This window comes from Sorex araneus, chromosome 10 (genome assembly GCF_027595985.1).
Source record: "Sorex araneus isolate mSorAra2 chromosome 10, mSorAra2.pri, whole genome shotgun sequence".
Taxonomy (NCBI): Eukaryota; Metazoa; Chordata; class Mammalia; order Eulipotyphla; family Soricidae; genus Sorex; species Sorex araneus.
In genome coordinates this window covers 42970380-42994001 of record NC_073311.1, presented here as the reverse complement: position 1 = coordinate 42994001, position 23622 = coordinate 42970380, and the positions used below count along the sequence as shown (strand labels likewise).

Below are 23622 nucleotides of genomic sequence, written 5' to 3'. Positions count from 1 at the left end.
CACTACTTCAAGAAATAAAGGAGGACACTAGGAAATGCAGACACGTCCCCTGCTCATGGATAGGGAGAATTAACATTATCAAAATGGCAATACTGCCCAAAGCACTATACAAATTTAATGCAGTCCCTATCAGGATACCCAGAGGTGACTGTTTTGACTTTGCAAAATACAACCCGACTAAGGGATAGTATAACGCTTTGCTTTTGTCACGGTAGCGAGGAGTTCCTACGGGTAGATTCTTAAAGATCCTGGCTTTATACAGCATCCTCGGCATGCTATTTTCAAATGGTGGCTGGCAGCAACGCCACGTTCATGGCCTGAGCACTTACCCCGCCTCCTGCTTTGGGAAGGCCAGAGGATACTTCTCGGAGGCCAAGGAGCAAGCCGAGGGAGGCGCGGCCTTGTTCAGCACAAGCTTGGTCAAAAGCGCCAGAGCTTCGTCAGTGGCAGTCGTGTCGTCGGTCAAGAAGCAAGTCTCAAGGTACAGGAGGAGGCTGGGCAGGAAAAGCTAAACATAAGACAGGAAGTCACAACGATGGACCAATTTTTTTTTTTTTTTGGTTTTTGGGTCACACCCGGCGATGCACAGGGGTTACTCCTGGCTCTTCACTCAGGAATTACCCCTGGCGGTGCTCAGGGGACCATTTGGGATGCTGGGATTAGAACCCGGGTCGGCCGGGTGCAAGGCAAACGCCCTACCCGCTGTGCTATCGCTCCAGCCCCACAACAATGGACCAATTTCAGAGTGTCTGACAAAGAGATGACTCACATATTTCCACAAAGTAAAAAAAAAACAAACAAAAAAAAAAAAAACAAAGGACACCAGATCGTGAAGCATCAGGAACTACAGTCTCCTAGACCAGCAGGACAATAAGGAATAAACAACAAAGCCAGACAAAGGCGCAAGGCCTTCAGTACGGAGGGAGGGTGACAGCGCCGGAACTCTAGACCCAGCCTAACAGCAGGTCAAGGGGACAGACAGGGCTGAGATCAGCCTGATTCCATCCCGGCACCACCTGATCTTCTGGGCATGGCCAGGAATGACCCTGCCCACCGCATTCTCTCTCCAGCCCCCAAAGTCTACCTATTTATGACCGAATAAAGAGGAAAAAAAAAATGTATCTTGCTCACCTGCTCAAACTGCTTCATAGGAAACATGACTTCAGAAAAATCCAAAATTAAACGTCTTTCAAGCCGGCTCTCAAAAGTCTATAGACCAGAGACGAGAGTATGATTTTTTAGTACCCAGACTACTTTCCCCATTCCTGGAAAATCATATGGAAGAACATCAATATCCACACACACATCCCTGAAGCCTTCCAGGCCCGCTGCCCGTTGAGCCAGGACTAGGGGGACGGCTGACAGTCAGCAGGCTCTGGGAGGACGGCAGGACCAGAGGCCAGCCGCCGGGCAGCCACTGCGCAGAGGGGCACACCCAGGTGGGGGCCAGAGGCAAGTAGGAGGAAGGTGGGCACATCGCCGGGATCCCCAAACCTGGCCCTCTTCCAAGGAACACAGACACACAGAGCTGGTGAGCAGCCACTGTCACCCCTTTCCCTGTTCCTGACAGTGCTGCACTTCAGGGGCAGCTGGGGAGAGCCCATGGACCGCTCTGGTTTTCAATCCCTCTTGCCACCCATCCCTTCCCCGGACCACCTAAACCACAGCCGCCGGCAAACCGTTTCCCCGCCTCACAAGTTCCCGAGGCCTTGCGATGCCCATTGATGGAGGCCCGGCTACTTTTTCAAGCAGAACAGAACCTTGCGGGGACACACCCCCACCTGAGTGTCCAGTTTCTGAGCAGGTCTTGCCTCGCCCCAAGTTCTCAACCCCTTCTCTGACTAGTCAGCCACGGAGGACACCTCCGGTGGGGGCCCCCTGGAAAGGGCTTCGCTGCCCAAACCCAGGCGGCCCGGACTGTTGCGTAGCAATGCAGGGCCGAGGGGTCAGTTCAGGAGAGGATCACTACTTCCTCTGGGGGTCTCGCTTTCCCAACAGCCAAAACCCGCCGGCCCCCACGAGGACCAGCCTAGGAGATTGGCTGGTGGGAAGCTCCATCTGCCAGCTCAATGTTTGCTGAACAGATCCGGCTTTATCACAGTCTGTTTTGCTTATTTTCCATTTCAGCGGGCGAATCATAGCTCTTAATGAGATTATACCTTCCCTGGAGGCAATGCTTCCCGGTGCTCCCCCAGGCGGCTTTACCCAGCACTAACCTCCCTGGAACCACCAATTGCTGTGTGTTCCCAGCGAATTACCTTCTCTACGGTTTCTTTGATGAGAGCCTCTGGCAAGGACACGTGCTCAGCTAGGAGCAAAGCAGAAATCACCTCCAAAAGGGTTTTGCAGCAAGATGTGGAGAGATGGGCTATTTGTAACGTCTGAGACAACACCTGTAAGATCAGAGGCAAAACAAAGCCGTCTCAGTGACTGACTTCGGCAACTCGACGGGCTCTCGGCGTCGATGCTGCCAACTCACCGTGCACACACCCACTGGGTTAGTTATCTTCCCTCCGTTCCCGTGCTTGACGAGGATCAGGTAGGTTTCCAACAGCCTTCTCATCTGCTCAGAACCCTCCTCACTGTTCCTTTGGGTTACTTTGGCGTGCAGGCTCAGGAGGGATTCCTGCAGAGAAGGGATTTCAGAGAGATCAACCATCAATCAGCCTTGGTTCATCCGGTTCAAACGTTCGTGTTCTGGAAGAGGAAGATGGCACTGGCCGGCTTGTGACAAGAACAGTAACAGCTCACGGCACCGAGCGCTCTGAGTTTCTTCACCAGCATCTGCTGACAAACCTCGAGGGCACCTGACATCACCCCCTTCTGCCAGAAGGGAAGACCCGAGCAGAGAAACTTAGGTTACTTCCACCGAGACTGACTCGCCAGCAGTGACACGGCCAGTGTTCCAGCAGAGACAGTCTGGCTGCCAGGCACTCTTCACCGCTCTCCGTGACCAGACTGCTGGAGGACGAGCAATGCTCAGTCCAATGAAGCAAGACTGCGATGCAGGGGCCAGAGTGAGAGTATAGTGGTAGGTGCTTCCCTTGCGCACGGCTGACCTGGGTTCAACCCCTGGTATCCCATAGGGTTCCCGCAAGCACCGCCAAGAGTAATTCCTGAATGCAGAGCCAGGAGCAATCCCTGAGCATTGCCGGGTGCGGCCCAAAAACTAAAACCAAAAAAGACTATGATACAACCCGAGAGAAAAAAGTAAGTATTAAATCAAATAAAAACAGGATCAGACCATAATAGCTCGGAATGACCATGCTGGATAAAAACTGAGTGTTAAAAGTAGGTAAGGGGATATTCTTTCTTTCATTTGTTTTTTACTGTATCATGATAAAGAGTTACAAAGCTTTCACGTCTGAGTTTCAGTCATACAATGATCAAACACCCATCCCTCCATCAGTGCATATTTTCCACCACCAATGCACCAATGTCTCCAGTATCCCCCCATCCCACCCTTCCCCCTGCCTCTATGGTAGACAATTTCCCTTTCAGTATCAATATTGCAAACCATGATGCCCAAAAGGAGAGAGAGACAGAAAGACTGAGAGAGGGAGAGAGAGAGGAGGGAGAGAGAGAGACAGAGAGACAGAGACAGAGACAGACAGAGAGAGAGAGAAGAAAAGCAGAGGCAGGAGGTGGAGATGGGGGGTGGGGGTGATGGGAGGGAACCTGGGGACACTGGTACTGGGAAATGTACACTGGTGGAGGGATGGGGGTTGGAATACTGTATGACTGAAATCAATCATGAACAGCTTTGTAAGGGTCTATTTTACAGTGATTCAATAAAAAAAGTTAAAAAATTAAAAAAAAAAAACAGGGTACAATGGGTACAATGTTTTTGCCTTGCATGCAGCTGACCGGGGTTCAACCCCCCGGCACCCCATATGGACCCTCGAGCAACTCCAGGATGATCCCTGAGTGCAGAGTCAGGAGTCAGTCCTGAGCTTACTACCCTGTGCCCTGCTTCCACCACCCCCCGCCCATGAACACCCCAAAAATGTACAGGCGATGCAGGGAAGGCAAATTTTAATGTGGCGGTGAAAATAACATTTTAAATAGTCTCTAGCAGTGACTTGCTAAGCTAAAAATGAGAATCAACTCTTAAATCCCTTATATCCAAACCACTGAGAATCAGAACATACCTGCAAACATTCAAAAACCACACCAAAGTGTTCCTTGGAGACGTACAATGCAGCGGACTTGACCATGCTTTTGAGTGTTTCTCCAACTAAGACCCAAGGCAGGGGAGTTTCTATTTCAGTAACCGGTCCCAGCTTCTGGAACAGCAGCTTCACCGCCTGTGGGAATCCAAGAACCATTCAAAGGGACACTGCAACTCTAACTTCTTAGGATTATTTCATTACTTCCCACTGTGATCATTCCCGACTCAGGTTAATTCTGAGGTTGCTTACCTTTCCTGTGCAGGAGTGAAACATGTTTCTGACTCCTTTGCACATCTCAAACAGCAACTGTCCAACCCCCTCCACCTTTTCTGGATGTTCCTCAAGATCAAGAAACATCAGATTGAAAAGCGCATCTCTATCCAGAACCTACAAAACACAAAACACAAAAGGGAAATCGAGCTGACAACATCCACCTCTCCAAAGGCAGGAAAACAAAGAGCCTTTTGAGATTCCAATTTCAACGCAATTAGGACATCGTCATAAAAGGAATAGATATGTGTAATGATTTCAAACTACTACAATACTAAGCTATCATTTATAATGTCATTTAAAAAAAAGTCATTCATTGGTAGAAAAGTACGAATAACAAGAAAAACTACACAGAGCAACAATCTAACTTTTAAAGTTAATCAAATACTTTTATCTGATGAATATGTCTTTCATACAAAGATTCCGTGTTTTATGGCAGGGGTGGTTTTTTGGTTTATTTGTTTTGTCTCGATTACACCTGGCTGTGCTCAGGGCTGACTCCTGGCACTGTGTTCATGTACCACTCCTGGTACGGCTCCAGGATCTATATGGGATGCCAGAGATCAAACCCTAATTGGTCACATGCAAGGCAAGTACCTTACCCACTATACTACTGCTCCAGTCCCCAAAGATTTTGCTTTATTACAAAAATCCTCTAGGGGCTGAAGCAATAGCACAGTGGGTAGGGTGTTTGCCTTGCAAGTGGCCGACCCGGGTTGATTCCCAGCATCCCATATGGTCCCCTGAGCACTGCCAGGAGTAATTCCTGAATGCATGAGCCAGGAAGGAGTAACCCCTGTGCATCACTGGGTGTGACCCAAAAAGCAAAACAAAACAAAACAAAACAAAACAAATCCTCTAAATTTACTATGGAAACAAATATAATAACATTATGCAGTAAGTTCCTCCTGAGAAAAAATTATTAAAGCTTTATTATTAATTTCATTGTTCATATTTAGTGACTTGCACAAAAGGCCAGTTTTTAATTATAGAGATGACACTCAAACGTGTATGACAATAAAAGTGGCTTAAATTATTTCAGATTAGTGAGCAGAGGCTAGAGCGATAGCACAGTGGGTAGGGCATTTGCCTTGCATGAGGCAAACCCTGGTTCAATTCTCAGCATCCCATATGGTCCTCTGAGCACCACCAGGAGTAATTCTTGAGTACAGAGCCAGGAGTAACCCCTGTGCATTGCCAGGTGTGACCCAAAAAGCAAAAAAACCCAGAAAACCAAAAAAACAAACAGGTTAGTGAGCAAAGATCTCTCTTACAATGAAATAAATCAAGTTTTATATATATATATATATATATATATATATATTTTTTTTTTAAAAAAAAAAAAACACTTCAAAATTATGTCTTTACTAAAGAATTTCTGCTTCTGTTCATTAGATTAATAAGCAACAGACAGTAGATCAAACTGACCTTTCTCATCAGGAAAGTAAAGCTTTCAGCAGCAAAATTTCTTATATGTAGCTTTTTATGGGCCAGGAGTGTACTATACATGCTGTAAATGAGAAAACAAGACATGTGAAATTAGCCACAATTTTAAGATATACTCTGTATCAGCTACATGTGTCCAACATCATGCCAAGGATGCAAAAATTCCACCGCAGGTATAAAATGAGCAGTTTCAATGTTCACTCGATTCCCCAGACACTCCCTTGCTGAACAGAAGACTGAAGGCCACAGATATGAATCATCTTAGGATCAGGCTGCTGGTCTCACAGGGAAGTCTCCATGGAAAAACGAAACTCGGAGGGAGCCACCGAATGACGGGGCAAGTTCAGGTGGGTACTGGAGTGCTTCTGACTAAGAGAAGAAAACCAAGAGCAAAGATGAGGTGGGCAGAAGTGATCAAACTCCAGGGATAACCAGGAGACTCATCAGCCTGCAAGAAGGAAGACAGGGAGAGATGAAAGCAGCCCAGGTATGCCGGGAAGGGACGGGGTGGGGGGCGGGGGAGGGGGACACACAGCACTGTGACACCAAACAGGAGTTTGGACTCTAGCTGCTAGATATTTATGGAAACACTGACTCATTCAGTTCCTTTATCAAGACATCATGGTCACTTTATGGAATAGGAAGTATGGTTATCATCCTCCATCAGACAATGAAACTGAGGAAGGAAAACTCAACAACCTGATCAAAGTCATTTAGTCACACAGCCAAAATGACATCCTTACTCGTATGACTGCACTGTCTCAAAGGATCATCCTAGCTTCGGGAGTCAGAGTATGTTTCCTTCCGACTTTCATCGTCTTCCTAACCCCGATCAATTCCTTCTTCAGGCAGGGAGTAACTAAGTACCGGCTAATTAAGAAATGAGAGTTTGGGGGGGCTGGAGTGGGTAAGTCACTTGCTCTGCATATGCCAGCCCGGGTTTGATCCCCAGAGCCCCCTATGGTCCCCCAAACACTACCAGGAGGGATCCCTGAGTGCAGAGCCAGGAGAAACTCCTGAGCGTACCGGGTGTGGATCCCAAAATTTTTTTTTCTTCTTCTTTTCTTTTTTTTTTTTTTTGCTTTTTGGGTCACACCCAGCGATGCATAGGGGTTACTCCTGGCCCTTCACTCAGGAATTACTCCTGGCGGTGCTCGGGGAACCACATGGGATGCTGGGAATCGAACCCAGGTTGGCTGTGTGCAAAGCAAACACCCTACCTGCTCTGCTATCGCCCCAGCACCCCAATTTTTCTTTTTTAAATCAAGAGTGTATTGAAGAAAATTAACTTGGCAGCACTTTGTTGGGTAACATAAGGGCAGAGGAGGGCTGTGCAGCTAGAAAGCTGACCGAGTCACACAAGCTTGGGGGAACAAGGGCATGAAAGAGACGGTGGGTAGAGGGAAGGGAAACCTGAGATGTTTCCAGAGCACAAGCGAAGGCAAAGATTTCCCAACGGCCTCGGGTCCTTTATAATCTCCCTGCTGTCATGTTCCTGCTATCACACACACACACACACACACACACACACACACACACACACACACACACACAGATCCCTCACCCAGGATTCTGTGCTACCCCTCTCCCATGCAGGCACCTGCCCACATCATCCAGGTGAACTTTGTAAGAAGAGGAAGATTTTTTACGAATTTCAGCAATCGTATCTCAAGTGGCTGACATATGGTGCACAGTCAATGGTTACTGAATCGAGTGAGTGTGAAGACAATGAGATCAGAGGCACCCTGTGGCCCCACACCTCGATGGTCGGAAGTAATGATGGTGTCATGGTGAGAAAGCAGCCGTCCAACCAGGGAGATGGCTCCCAGGGCTGCAGCACCTGCTTCGCATGCAGGAGCCCCTGGGCCGAGCCCCAGCACCACATGGTCCACTGCCAGAAGCGACCCTTGAGCAAGAACCACAAGTAGACTCTGAGCACCCCCTGGGTGTCGCCCTCAAGCTCCCCCACGTAATACAAATTTAAAAAATAAAGAAAACTGGAAACTGTGCAAACCTTGGTGGGTGCTAGGAACCACACGTGCGGGCATGCGGGACCACAACCTGAGGTGTGATGCCCAATGAGTACCACAAGCTGGTGTGTGTGTGTGTGTGTGTGTGTGTGTGTGTGTGTGTGTGTGTGTGTGTGTAAGACCCTGTTACTGCACCACCAACAACAAAGGGGAGTGGGGAGAGGGGCAAGGTATCCAAAAGAGTACACCGAGAAACACTGTTGAAGAAGAAACTGGGGGCTGGAGCAATAGCACAGCAGGTAGGACATTTGCCTTGCATGCGGCAGACCCGTGTTCGATTCCCAGCATCCCATATGGTCCCCTGAGCACCACCAGAAGTAATTCCAGAGTGCAGAGCCAGAAGTAACCCCTGTGATCGCCGGGTGTGACCCAAAAAGCAAAAAAAAAAAAAGAAGAAGAAACTGGACAGCTGGCAGAGAGAGGGGCAGGAGGAGTATGAATCCCTGGACTCAGGGATGGAGAGCCGGCTGGGATGCGGATGGATGTGCTGACTTTGGCTACGGTAGCAAGGAACTAGAGGCACGCCAGAGTAGCTCCAAGTACAAAGTTTTCACTCTGGTGAAGGTGCTTGGGAAAATCTGCAAAGATGACAAAATCCAGGCCAGCTTTTGCGGGGCTAGAAGGATGGAAGCAGAGGGTGCTCTCAACAGCTGGAGGAAGAAAACAGGATCGGGATAACACACGGTGGTACACATTTAGTTGTTTCCAACCTTCCTACATCATCGGACCGAACATGGCCCAAGGACTGGAGCCTAGAAAGCACAGCTATTGCTGACACCGCATGGCTATCGCACAGACCGCTGACCAACGCACGGCTATGGCACAGACCGCTAACTACCGCATGGCTATAGCACAAACCGTTAACCACCGCACGGCTATGGCACAGACCGCTGACCACCGCACGGCTATGGCACAGACTGCTGACCACCGCGTGGCTATAGCATGGATCGCTGACCACCGTGGTGAGAGAACCAGTATGATATAAGCAAATAACGAGAAACTGAGCTGGAAGGTTCTTTGGAGTCAGAAGCCGGGAGAAGACAACGGGCGAGCTGAGGGGTCAGGCAGCCACATCAGGAGGGGCAGGAGGGCAGGGCAGGGTGGTGAGTGCTCACTAAAAGCAGGAGGGGAGTTGGAAATTCCCTCCTGGTGTCTCAGGGGTTAACAACTGCCCTTACCCAAAAAGCAGAAAACTGACCAAGCCAAGATGGCTTAAGGCACTGTTCTGTTTTGAGGCGAACCCGGCGCTGCTCAGGGCTTACTCCTGGCTCTGTTTTCAGGGATCACTCCCGGCAGGGCTCAGGGTGCCGGGATCAAACTTGGGTCAACCACCTGCAAGACACATGGCTTAACCCCTGTAACTGCACTGAGGCCCTGCACATCTTTTTTTTTTTTTCTTTTGGCTTTTGGGGTCACACCCCACAAGGCTTAGGGGTTACTCCTGGCTCTGCACTCAGGAATTACTCCTGGCGGTGCTCGGGGGTCTATATGGGATGCCAGGGATGGAACCCTGGGTCGGCCACGAGCAAGGCAAAATGTCCTACCCCTCGCTGGACTATGGCTCTGGCCCTGAGCATCAGTGTTGAGGAGGATCCACCTACTGGAGGCCTCAAGCACCCCATTATGTTTCCCAAGGCCACCTAGAGCAGCCGACGGGCAGGGCCTGCTTTTGCTTTCATAGCTGATGGAAGCTGGACTGTGAACAGGGAGGCTGGAGCAGCTGTGAAACTACACGGATGCGGGGGGCCTCAGATTTGGTACACTGACAATGCAGCACCGGGGTGCAAATGAATACGCTTTAAAGGGAAATAAACCCGAGAGAGAAAGAGAGAGACAGGACAGAGAGAGAGAGAGAGAGAGAGAGAGAGAGAGAGAGAGAGAGAGAGAGAGAGAGAGAGAGAGAGAGAAGATCACCTGTATATGCTGGCCATGTCCTTCACCATCAGTCTCCACAGGTACTTGTAAAGGTAGGAGAGCGAAGTGAATGCCCATTCTAACAACTCCGTGTCCTGCGTCTCCAGGATGGAGGTGATGGTCAGGAAGAAATCCGGGAAGTGGGGGTAGAAGTCTGTCTGTAGATCGCGTGCCAACTGGACGACCAAGCTGGATTAAGAAGAAGCACCGATGAGCAACGGAGTTCAGAAGACCAAGGACTGCTGGTGGGTTTCACAAATCAGGGCAGATCACCAGTGGCTACAGGATGTCCAGTCTTCCAAGTCTGCTCTCAAGAGAGGGCAAAGTGCTCCCTAGTCTGTCTGGCTTGTTTTGCGGGGGCCCACGCACTGATGCTCAGGGGACTCGGCAGTGCCAGGGATTGAGGCCAGGCTTCCTGCCTGCCGAGCATGTGCTCAGCCTTTTGAACTGTCTCCTGGCCTCATGTCAACCCACATTTTTTTTAAAACTTATTTACCTACTTAGATAAACTTTGGGGGGATTACACCTGGCAATGCTCAGGACTTACTCCTGGCTTCATGCTCAGGGATCACTCCTGCCTGGTGCTCAGTGACTACAAGGTACCAGGGATTAAACCAGGGCTGGTGGCAAGTAAGGCAAAACGCCTTAACACCCTTGCTATCATTCCAGCCCTACATAAACGTTTTGTTTTATAAGTCCAGCAAAGAAATCTGGCTAGAGTAAGAAGGTGCTTTACACAAGTTATGGCCAGCCACTCCTACAGTCAGAGAAAAATGGGATTCCATTGAGAGCATAAAACAAAAGTCAAAAAAGTAGTTCCTTAAGATTCTGCTTCATGGTAAAATACTAATACCCAGCTCTAATGGAAGAGGTTCAATTCTTGCTTCTAAATTACAAATACCAGAGTTCAGGGCTACTGAGCTATAAGACACAATGTTTCTTGAAATTCAAATGAACTACTCACTCCAAAAGGGGTTGATAAGCAAAGCTGTTCTTGATTTGCAGGTGAGTTTTCAAACTCTGAACGATCTCATTTTGATGATACACCAACTGATTGAACGACTGGCATTTGTCAATAACTTCTTTGTAAAATTTCCCTGGGAGAAAAAGAAAATAAGAATAGGATATTTTTCAACAATTTCACTCTTTTGAACCAAAGATACAAATGATGGGTAAATACGGTAGAAATAAAATAGAACATACCAAAGTGCTCCGTAAGGTTCAATTCTCTCCATTTCAGCAGGCCCTCGAAAAAGTAGGTTTCAACCTCCTGCCAAGAGTCAAGCAATCAATTAATTAGACAACTCGAAGCAAAACTATGATTTAAGAGGATCTATGGTTGGGGCTGGAAAGAGCACAGCGGGTAGGGTACATGGTCAGCCAGAATTCCATCTCTGCCATCCCATGTGGTACCGAGCCCTACCAAGGATTGGTCCCTGAGCACAGAGCCAGGAATAAGCCCTGAGCACTACCAAATATGGTCCAAAACAAAAAGGAAAATAAAATCTATGATCAAAAGTTAAAATAACTGTGCCTTAGGAGAATACTGACGGGGCTGGAGCAATAGCAGAGGCTTGCACGCGGCTGAGCTGGGTTCGATTCCCAGCATCCCATATGGTCCCCCAAGCATCGTCAGAAGTAATTCCTGTGTGGAGAGCCAGGAGTAACCCTTGTGCATTGCTGGGAGTGACCCAAAAAGAAAAAAAAAGAAAAAAAAGAGAGAGAGAGAATATTGACAAGACTCACTTTAGTTGATTGTGTGTGTGTTTTTTTTAAGGAGTCTAAACTAACCACACCTTAAAACTATCAGGGGCCAGAGGAGGCTCAGAGGGCTGTGCACTGTATGCCACAGTCCCAGAGTTGATTCCCCCCCCTCCCGTGTCCCCCCACACACACACTACTCAGTGTTCCAGACACCTCCAAGTGTAACTCAACAACCCCCCATCCAAAAGGAGCGATCAGGTGTAAATACGAGTAAGTGATTCTGTAAGTGTTTTTATTATTATTTATTGCCTGTTTGATTTCGGGTTTGGGGCCACACCCACTACTCAGGGCTTACTCCTTGCTCTGCGCTCAGGGATCACTCCTGATTGTGCTCAGGGGATCAAATGTGGGGCCTCGGACCGCCCTACCTGCTGTAATATCTTTCGGGGGCCCTGATTTTTGTGTTTGTTGCTTTTTTAAAATTTGGTTGCAGCAAATAATTCTCAAAACCTGCAAAATTTTAAGATTTAAATCCAGGGGGGGTGGAATGCTCTTTGACACTTTATTTTACTTTTGAAAATATGAACTGGGGCAGGAGCAATAGCATAGTGGGTAGGGCATTTGCCTTGCACTCGGCTGACCCGGGTTCGATTCTCTGCATCCCATATGGTCCCCTGAACACTGCCAGGAGTAATTCCTGAGTGCATGAGCCAGGAGTAACCCCTGTGCAATGCCAGGTGTGACCCAAAAAGAAAGAAAAAGAAAAGAAAATACGAACTGCCACGACTCTGTAGTTGTAACAGAAACCAGGCACTTCTGGTAAAATTTAAAATCAGTTTATGTCCTTTGACCTAGCAAACCCCCCTTTGAAGACACCACAACGTTTACAAATACAAATGCAAAGGTATTGTTCAGCTTGATGATAAGTAAGGAGGACAACATAAATTAGTCTAAATATTTGAAAACAAAAAAAGTTTAGCATACGTTATGGTCTATACATAGTATAAAATTTGTCACATGGCCATTAAAGAGAGTTGTATTGGAACTGGAATGATAGTAACAGCAGAAAGTACATTTCCCTTGCACTGGGACCAACCCCAGTATCCCATATGGTCTCCGAGCACCAGCAGGAGTAATTTCTGAATGCAGAGCCAAGAGTGACTCTTGAGCATTGACGGATGTGGCTCAAAAACAAAACAAACAAAAAAGAGTTGTATTTTGTTAGGGATGTGGGTCAGTGATAAGTTCATGTCTGTCTTGCATGCATAAAGCCCTGGGCGTGATCACAGCACCTCAGAAAAAGAAAAGAAAAAAGGCCTTCATAAATGTTTGCTTAAATTCGTAAGAGAAACAATATGCATAGATCAAACTGTCAACACTGGTTTCCTTGGCAATAAGAGAGAGGAGGGGCCAAGAGAATTTTCCAAGGTCACACTGTACTGTCCAGCTTGTGAACCGAGTATAGATTACTTTGTACTCTTTCAAAGTAAGAGTCAGACAAAGCCAAAACACCAGTACTCTGTGTATTTATGTATACTTCACACAGGAGGAGGGGAGGGAACAAACGCATAAACACAAACAGCATGCCACATCTCCCATCTCAAAAAAAGAAGTGAGCCTTTACAATGTGCTCTGTAGAACTTTAAAGAAAATGGGGGAAAAAATAACGGGCAGAATAGAGAGGAAGAAAGAGATCCCCATTACTCTCTGTTCTTAAGACTGAAGGTAAATGCACCTAAGAGCTTGAAACCCGACGTGAAGACTTTGCTCACTGCGCATGATGACTGGTGCAAGCAAATCACTGGAGACAGATTCTACCCCCAGCCCTTTGCATAGTTACTCTCTCACAAGCTGAAGAGTCTACTGAATGGGAATCACCCTTACATCTGGCTTAGACCTCAGCACTTGCTTTGACCAGTAACAAGCAGTGGAAGTGATCCTGTGAGAGACAGAACTAGGCTTTTGTAAGCTCTGTTATGTGTTTTCACTAGGATTCTGCCATCACAAACAGAAACCTAGTCTGTCTCACGAGAGAATAAAAAGCTATGACGACAAACACCGCCAACACACTGCAGACAGGTGACTGAGGTCATTATGGACCATCCAGTCCGGGACTGTACTGCAGGTTCTCTTTTCTAACTTCACATTCTAGCCCATAGTGCTTCCATCCTCCCCTAGGGCTTATACTATGAACCGTGCACTACACGTTCAATCTGCAATTTCACCTCCAAAGTCACCGACACTCTTCCACATCATTTGGATGTGGACCATCATTTGGATGGTGATAAGTACATCAAATTCAACAAACTCCAAGTGAAATCAACCTCATGCTACTTTTCCTCTAACTTTATCTCAAGAAATGATGTTCCCAACCACCGAACTGTCCGACTCAAAACTTGGATCCCAATCTCTTCTCCCCACACACCCAGCAGCTCAGAGGTCCTTCTCATTTTACTTCTTCAACATCACTGGCATCTTTCCCTCCTCTCCATCCTAACTGCGGCTACTATAATCATTTCCCACTCTGATGACTGCCAGATTCTCATGACTGAGGGTTCTGATGTCAGGCTGGTTTTTTTGTTGTTGTTGTTGTTGTTTTACACCAAAGCCAGAGAAATCTAAAACTGACACCTAAGCATGTCGCTCATTCCCCTGCCTTCTAACTTGACAATGAACACCCACAGCTTCAAGATTGAAAATGCAAACTTAGCTTTGGATTGAAAGTCCTTTAGGATCCTAACCTCTCCTTTTAGAATTATCTGGCACAAGCTATCCCTCCACCATCACACACAAATACCCAACATATAAATTAGAATCATACTATCTTTACAGTATTTTGAATGCAACATGCATTCCTTAGCTTCTCTTTATAGAAACTTCTCCATCAGTCTGAACCAGTATTTCCTGTCCTTTTTGCCACACTGAAACTATAACAACAAGGATCAACTTAGGTTTCACCAATCTATATTCTTTTCTGATACCTGCCCTACTCTTCCCTTCCAAATAAGTTAGGTGAGTTCCCCAGACTTAATGAACACTTGAATTTTTAATTAACTTTAATAGCATTGAACATACTGAATTCACACATTGACATACAATAAGACAATAAGCAGCAGAGCTGAGAGAATAGTAAGAACTAAGAACGAATCTTTAGATTAAGGAAATGTACAGAGGATCTTAAAAGGTAAGCAGAGGACTAACAACTTGATGCAGCAAAAATGACAAGAGTTCAAGTAGAGGAGTGAGTGCTGGTGAATGGTTAGAACTGAAAAAATACAACTTACTCACCTTGTTTTAAGAGGAAAAGACTAAACTCCATACAAATGAGTCATTCAAAATCTGCTTTAAAATTGTGGGGCTGGGACAATCGCACAGCAATCAGGGCACTCGCCTTGCATGTGGTCAACCTGGATTTAATCCCCGACACATCCAAGCCCACGAGGAGTGATCCTTAAGCACAGGGTCAAGAGTAAGCCCTGAGAACCACCCATTGTGGCCCCCCAAACAAATCAAAATAAATCTCTTTTAAATTGTAGCTTACAGACAATGGCAGTGCACAGAATACAAATGGGAAAGTAAGTGACAAACTACAAGGTTCCAGTCAATTTAGCTATCTAATAAAGCACTGTTCCACAGAATTTTCTGTAGTGGTCATATCTGCCCTTGGCCAATATGGTTGCAACTGGTCTCACAGGGCTATGCAACACTTGGGAGTTTTACTTTAACTTAAAGCTAACTTGTTATAGACAGTATAATAGAAAGAGAAGAATTCCACGTTCAAAAAGAAATGGTTTGACAAACAACTCACTTCTACGAGGAGAAACTAAAATGCGGACTGAGTACTTCAAAGATCAACTAACATAAGCTTCTCTTACCTCATCGTAGCTTGCAGTTCTGTCAATTCGGTGAATGATGTCGATATTCACATTTCCCAGTCTTTCAGCAAATGTAAGAAACTGGGGTGGGAGGAAGCACATTTAAAACATATCCATCAATAATACTTCTACTGAATGTCTGTGTTAGCGTGCTGTGGTAATAAACACAGGTGGATGATTTCCTTGTGAAAGTATAGGGGTTTAAAGTGCCAATAAACCTCTTACTGTAACCATCAGTATGCTTCGCTTGCAATTTCAAACTAGCATTTTCTATTCATCACAAAATGCCAACTGCATATTGAAACTCAAAGAAGATATAAATGATTGATCACAGAAGTGGAAAAACACAGTAACCAGCAGAGTTAAAAAAGCACTGTTAATATAAAATAGACTTGAAGACAACTAAATACCTACAAATACGCTCATATCTTTCCAGTTGTGCCATTTTAAATACGATTTTCATGGTAGGATGTGATGGATCTTAAAGAAAGCTGCCAAAGGGACCTCTCTACATGTCCGGTTATGGATCATACTGTCTTGGTCACCTCCAAGATCAGGAATGTTGCTAAATTGTTGCCACAGATAGTTTTTTTTTCTTTTCTTTTTTTATTGCATACACCTATCATCGTACAGAAGCGAAGAAACCCTCAAGAGACAAATAGAAATCGGTTTCATAGGCAGTGGCAGGAACTCTCCTGCTGTGCCGTCCTCCTCCCCCTCAATTCGGTAAAAGAATAGGAGGGATGGGAGGCGGTAGAAAAGCAACTGGCCCGTGATAATGAATTTCACTGTGGACTGGAGTAAATTCCCAGGCGATCACAGCCCGTAACACCAGGGCAAAACCTGCTATGCAGACAGCTTGTAGCAGACCACATTCACTATAAGCCCCGGGGGTCTCCCTCTTTTGCCAGAGGCTACGGCGACAAGATTCACGTTTGACCCGCTAAATATTGCACCCCCGAGAGCTCCGCTCGTTGCTAAATCTCACAGCCTAGACATCGAGGATCCACGGGTGCAGCCCTTGCTTCCTCGCTTACCCGGTACGTATTTTCCGTCTTGTGTGAAACGGGCTTTGTCTTCATGGCTGCAGGGCGACAGCGGCCCGCAAGGGCCTCTCAAAGTGTTGGTGGAAGGAGATGGGCTTCAGGGGGTCGAAACCGGTTCACGCTCCGAGTCTTGGGTGCCCAGGCCCAACTCTGTTTCACGTGTGGCAGGAATCCCTGGGCGCCGCCATGTTGGCCGTGGGGGCGGAGCCTACGCCGTCACGTGGGCGGAAGCAGCGAACGGAGCAGGCGCACCTGGGAGCTGACAGAGCGCGGATAGCTCTGCCTGTGGCTGGGTGCAGTGGGTGTGTCTTTCACTCAGAAAGGCTAGTATAAAGTTTAGAAAGGAAATTTTTTTTCTTTTTTTAAATGAGTGTATTTATTATAACTTTTTTAAATGCGTATATTTGTTACAGAAGAAAACATGTCTCTAATTATTATCAGCTTGTCATTCACCTTCATTATTGCACTGTGCAAAATAATGCATTTCTAATTTCTCCGTAAAAACGCAGGGTGAGCGCTACCCATATAAAAGTGAGGCACTCTTGTTTCTTAATTTGCCGTTTGTTCTATGACAGAAAACTTGTGAATTTAATACAGAAGTAGTAATAAATGATACAAAATGCATTTACTAAGCAACAGAATATTTCTCAGTTTTTTTTTTTAATCAAGAAATAGTTATTAGGGGCTGGAGTGATAGTACAGCGGGTAGGGCATTTGCCTTGCACACCGCCGACCCAGGTCCGATTCCCAGCATCCCATATGGTCCTCTGAGCACCACCAGGAGTAATTCCTGAGTGCAAAGCCAATAGTAACCCCTGTGCATCGCCAATTGTGACCCCAAAAGCAAAAGCAAAAAAAATAGTTATTATTAAAAGGCTGCCTAAAATAGGTTAGTTTAGGGTTTTAATCAAGAAATTTAAAGCTGTTGGAGCTTCTAGTACCATGATATAACCAAATTAACAACACTGAACTATATACCATGAATAAAAACTTTTTCAAACCTTTAACTTATATGCACATCCTGATGGAATTCGTTGTCCTTAAACCATATTTGTTATACACACATCGTTTTGGTTTGAGGTACATTTTTATCTTATTTTATTATTGTTAACTTTGATTGTTGGTTTGGGGGCCACACCTGCTGGTACTCCATGCTTACTCCTGGTTCTGTGCTCAAGGATCATTCCTGATATATTCAGGCAACAATATGTGATGGCAGAGATTGAACCTCACCAGGTCAGCCACATGCTCGACAAGCTCTCTTACCTACCCACTTAGTATCTCTCTGCACTGAAGCACATTTTTAAAAAAATCTCTTCTTCGGCACCATGATTTATAATACTAATAATTCCAGGCATTCGTGCACAAAACATTCCAGCACCATATCCTCCACTGTTGTCCCAGTGTCCCCCTCCTTCCTGTACCCCATCTCCCTTGCAATAATGTGCTTCCCACTAATGACCAGTCCAATTTCTGTTGCCTTTGGGTATTTGTTGTTTCCTGACTGTGTTTCTTTATATCCCAGATATAATGGAGATCTTCTGTATCTGCCCTTCTCCTTCTGAACAACTTCACTGAGCATGATGCTCTCCAGATTTATCTATGTATCAGCAAGTTGCATGTTTTCATCTTGTAGCCCAGTAGTAGTATATTGTATATATGTATCATGTTTTCTTTATTCTATCATCTACTCGTGGATACTTAAGTCATTTCCAGATTTGGGAGACTGTGAACAGTGCTGCAGTGAACATAGGAGTGCAAGTGTCTTTTCTAAAAAGAGTTTTGGGCCCTTGGGAGTAGATGCCAACAAGTGGAATTACTGGATCTCATGGAAGATCAATTCATAGTTTTTTAAATGTACATATTCTTTGCAAAAAGGTTGAACTAGTCAACATTCTCACTAGTAATGTATGAGGGTTCTTTTTACCCACATCCACACCAAAACTGGTTGTTTTTGTTTTGTGATGTTCATTAGTCTCACTGGTATGTGATATGGTTTGATTTGCATTTCCCTGATAATAAGTGATTCAGAACATTTTTTTTCTTATGAAGTTCTAACAATGTTTTATAAATTTGATAGTAAACCTTTTCAGACGAGTGATGGGCAACTATTTTCTCACAGCATGAGACGTGTCTTTTTATTTTGATCCATTTGTGGAGCAGGAGCTTGTGAGTTTAATATAGTCCCATTTAAGGCTCATAGTTGTTAAGGCTCTTTGACACAAGAAAACAAGAATGTGCACCCAGGACATGACAATCTCACCCAGCTCCAAAATCTGAGAAAACCACTAAAATGTAAATAAAATTTTGAAGAGTAGAGTTCCTGCTCCTCCACTGCCTAGATCTCTTCTACTATGCCCGTCTCCTCCAACCCTCACCAGACACAGACACTTCGGTTCTGTTGTCAGGGTCTAAGGGTTCTCACTGGACACCGTCCATTCTCTTATTTGGTTTGTTTGTTCACCACAGATGAATGAGATTAATAGGCTCTCATCCTCCTACCTCTGATTTAAAAAAATAATTTTATAAGGAAGTTCACAATAGTTGTTTGTATTTAATATTCAAACACCAATCCCACCACCATTACACTCTCACTACCATATTTTGGATGTTTCCATCCCGAACCCCAATTCCTGTCTCAAAGAAGAGCCGAAATAATATATTTTGTATGCATACCTCTGATTTTGCCTAATACATTTCTCTTTACTTCCATTCAAGTTGTTGTAACAAGGATTGCATTCCTTTTTTAAAAAACTGAAGTGTTCATTGTATATGTAAACCACAATTTCCTCTTATTGGGTAAAATATATCTGTTACCTATTATTGAACATATATATGATATATGTATCATATATGTGTTATTGTACATTCAAATATATATAAAATATATTTTTGAACTAATTTTTTTATATCGTGGCTAAGGAGTGGAATCCCTGAATCATATGGCTGTTCTAATTTTTTCTTGAGTTCCCAATTCTGTTTTCTATAGAGGCAGAGCTACGTAATATTCCCAGGAACAGTGAGTGAGATGCTTTCGCCACATCCCTGCTAATATTGCTTGTTTCCTGACTCTTTGATCTAGGCCATTCTCGCTGGTATGAGGTTGATTTCTCATCATTTTGGCTCATGTTGCCATGGTAATCAGTAATGAAGAGCATTTCTTTTATCATATGCTTGTTTATCATGGTCAGGGGTTACTCCTGGTTCATCACTCAGGAATTACTCCTGATGGTGCTGGGGGACCATATGGGATGCTGGGGATCAAACCCAGGTTGACCGCATGCAAGGCAAAAGCTCTACCCACTGCTATCGCTCCGGCCCCTCTCCTTGTTTTTTGATGGGGTTCCTTTGTTGGTAAGTATGGTGAGTGCTTATAGATACAGTAGTATCTTTTAGCTAAGAATCATGTAACAATGTTGGTTTATTAATTGTACCAGTGCACCAACCAAAAGGATATAAGGTGTTCACATAAACAGGGCTTGTGGTATATGAACACTCAGTGTTACTTTTTCATAAATATTGTGAATAAAGCAATAGCTAAGTTGTATTTGTCATGGCTAAGTTGTATTTGTCATAGTCTTCTAGCACAGAAGAGCCTGGCAAGCTCCCCGTGACATATTTGATATGCCAAATACAGTAACAATAACAGGTTTCATTCTTCTGAACCTGAAAAGAGCCTCCAATCATTGGGAAAAACGAGTAAGGAGAGCCGATAAAATCTCAGGGCTGGGACGTATGGAGACGTTGCTGGCGCCTGCTGGAGTAAATTGATGAACAACGGGATGACAGTGATACAGTGATTGTGAATTTAAAGATGTTCCAAAATTTAAAAATTGATTTTGAGAAATGTAAGCTGACAGGAAATGTAACTCAGTGGTGGAGCAAGCTCCACACACATATATGTATATATAGCTCTGGGATAACTCCTGAACACATCATACCTCAAACATACATACATGTGCACGTACGTGAACACACAGACACACACACATTGACATTGTAAAATCTCAGGTCCTAGAGAACCATGCCACACTCCTGTTTTGTCAGAGGTGATGTTTGAAAAGGGTACCTATATTCTGTTGCTTGCAGTTTGGGAGGACACTCAATAGTGAATGCACAATGTCCTGAAAAAACGTATTAAAAGATGGAAAAGAACAGTAAAGACTATTTTCTTTTTTCTTTTTTTAATTTTCTTTTTTTATTGAATCATCATGTGGAAAGTTACAAAGCTTTCAGGCTTAAGTCTCAGTTACACAATGCTTGAACACCCATCCCTTCACCAGTGCACATATTCCACCACCAAGAACCACAGTAAACCTCCCCCCTACCCCCCAGCCCCCCAGCCCCCCACCCAGTAAAGACTATTTTCCTTTCCCTGAATCTTAAGAAGACAGTGGTCCCAAGCACTTGGTCCAGATCTTCTTCCACTTCCTGGCTTGTGCCATGATCTTCTTCTCTGATGGCCTGTGACAGTCTGGTGGCCATCTCCCAGCACCTCTACTGCATCACCATTTTGAGCACTCAGCTCTGTGTGGGGATGGTGGAGACAGCCTGGATGGTGGACTTTGTTCATCCCATGGTCCAGCTGGCTCTGATCCTCCTGCTGCCTTTCTGTGACCCCCAATCACCTGATCAACTTCTGCAGTAATGTTCCTCAAGCACTGAGACTTTTCCGCACAAACTCGTCTGTCCTTGAGCTCTTTTTTTTTTTTTTGCTTTTAGGTCACACCCGGCGATGCACAGGGGTCACTCCTGGCTCTGCACTCAGGAATCACCCCTGGCGGTGCTCAGGGAACCATATGGGATGCTGGGAATTGAACCCGGGTCAACCGCGTGCAAGGCAAACACCCTACCCGCTGTGCTGTCACTCCAGCCCCTGTCCTTGAGCTCTTTGTGACATGCAACAGTGGAATGCTGGATGTCATTTGGTTCTTTTGATCTCCTCCTTGATCAGCCTGGTTGTGCTGAGCTTCCACTGAGGGCTGTTGAGGAGTAGGGCAGCTTCCGCCTGTGCCACCCACATCATTGTGGTGTCTATAGTGTCTTCCAAGTTTTATGTCCAGCTCTTTGTCTCCTCCACAAGGTTTTGTCCATCAGTCATAAAGTCATGACCCCTTCCCCACTTCAACACGATCCACACCCTGAGGAACAGGAGATGATGCAGGTAGCAGCAAAGAGATTAGGGAGGGTCCGGAGCGATAGCACAGCGGGTAGGGCATTTGCCTTGCACGCAGCCAACCCGGGTTCGATCCCCAGCATCCCATATGGTCCCCCAAGCACCGCCAGGAGTAATTCCTGAGTGCAAAGCCAGGAGTAACCCCTGAGCATCGCTGGGTGTGACCCAAAAAGCAAAAAAAAAAAAAAGAGATTAGGGAGCCACTGTCTGATTTCTAAGAGGGACTGGCTAAGGTAATCACTTCTCCTTGGCTTTGTTTTCACCCTTTGGAGACTGTAGAGAGCCACTGTGTCTGCTTTTCTCGCATGTGTGGAGTTTTTGTGAGGGTTGTGATGGGTGTGAGTGGGTTTTCAAAGCTGAGTAACTCAGATTCCCAAAGAGGGAGGAATATTAGTTTATTGTATAATTTACTCTTGAATAATGAGATGGTTAGGAATACTCAGTACTTACCCTGTACAGTGAGAAATGCCCCTTTATTTTCCTTTTAAAATTTTCTTCTTGATCTATTGTTCCATGATCAAGAGATTCATAAATATATCTTGAAAGAGATCAACAAGCCACAGAAGAGTTTTTTTCCTGGACAGTTGCACATGGCTGGGTCATCAGGGGTGCCCTGGAGTGGGTAAGACTCTGGACTGGCCTGCCCAAACAGAGCCCCAGCAGCCACTTGCTCCCATACTCCAAAATCACTGCCATGCCCCGGGCCAGACACCACTGCCTTCCTCAGGGACCGAGCCTCACCAAGATATTAATCTACTGGAAAATTCAGGCAGGAAATTTTTGTGACAAATCTCCAATTCTCCAGGTTTTCTCATAGTTAGGATGGGCTATTTCCCCCATCTTTTTGTACTTCCAGAAGCCCTGATAGTCTGGAGCAATGCTACCACCCAGTCAAAAAATTAACTTCAACTGTATCATCATCATCATCATCATCATCATCATCATCATCATCATCATCATCATCATCATCCCGTTGATCGTCTAATTTCTCGAGAGGTCTCAGTAATGTTTCCATTCGTCCTATCCCTGAGATTTTAGGAGCCTCTCCTTACTCGTCCTTCCCAACAATGCTGCATTGGAGGCTCTTTCAGGGTCAGGAGAATGAGACCCAGCATTGTTACTGGTTTTGACATATGAATACACCATGGGGAGCTTGTGAGGCTCTCCCATGTGGGCAGGAAACTCTTGGCAGCTTACCACGTTCTCTTCCGGGAGCTTGGTTTTAAGTCTCTGGATGTTGGCCGTTGGTGGGATTACATGGCACTGGGGGGAGTCCCTGGGTGTGACCCACCTAGCTACTGGAGAATGTGAAATCTGGGTGGAAGAGGCCCAGTCCCGATCTGAGCAGGCTTGGAGGTCTCAGCTCCGGGTCCCACACACCTGGGTTCCTCTGCTGGTACCTTCATGTGTGAGGCTTGTCCAAACATGTGGAGAGGGGCCTTGAGCATGGCTGTGGCTAGGCTCCGGAGGTCTTCGGCCACAGGAACTCTGCTCAGGGCAGGGAGGGAAGCTGGAGCCCACCTCCTTCAGGGGGCTCCTGGGAAGACAGCCAGGCACTCGGGCAAGAGACTCTCTGCATTGCTCTCTTCCGGGAGCAACTGTATCATACCACTAAAAATTCTGAACTTCTTGGAGCGACATCTCAAACTCTACAGCACTGATCAATAGTCATTGCACACCAGATTGGATGGGATGTAATGTAGAAGGCAACCAATCTCGATTAACAAAACACAAACATGGAAGTTTCAATCTGTAACATCTTAGTAATCTTTTATACAAGAACTTAGTGGCTCTATGGTGAGATATTACAATTTTCACTTTCTTCTAAGGAAACATTTTTTGATCATTCTGTTGGAAAATTATTGATAACAAGCAATATAAAATAAATGAATGAGGGTCTGCTATGGGGACAGGCATAAGGGGTGATCAGGGAAGTTGGAGAAATGGTGGAGGGAAGGTGTAATTGTGGTGAGATTGGTGTTGGAATAT

The 23622-nt window shown here is 45.6% G+C and overlaps 1 protein-coding gene across 1 annotated transcript in view; it reads right to left on the bottom strand.

Moving 5' to 3' along the window:
* The window catches only part of UTP20 (UTP20 small subunit processome component), a 106802-nt gene extending 90167 nt beyond the window's left edge, over nt 1-16635 (bottom strand). The window contains exons 1-12 of the mRNA XM_055118510.1: nt 16449-16635; nt 15412-15492; nt 11036-11102; nt 10797-10929; nt 9833-10021; nt 5871-5952; nt 4422-4559; nt 4152-4307; nt 2480-2626; nt 2259-2393; nt 1132-1209; nt 330-508 (exon numbers count right to left, since the gene is read on the bottom strand). Coding sequence (XP_054974485.1) covers nt 330-508; nt 1132-1209; nt 2259-2393; nt 2480-2626; nt 4152-4307; nt 4422-4559; nt 5871-5952; nt 9833-10021; nt 10797-10929; nt 11036-11102; nt 15412-15492; nt 16449-16493 — 1430 coding nt within the window. The 5' untranslated portion in view covers nt 16494-16635. The remainder of the gene's footprint in view (nt 1-329; nt 509-1131; nt 1210-2258; nt 2394-2479; nt 2627-4151; nt 4308-4421; nt 4560-5870; nt 5953-9832; nt 10022-10796; nt 10930-11035; nt 11103-15411; nt 15493-16448) is intronic.
* Nucleotides 16636-23622: the final 6987 nt, after the last annotated feature.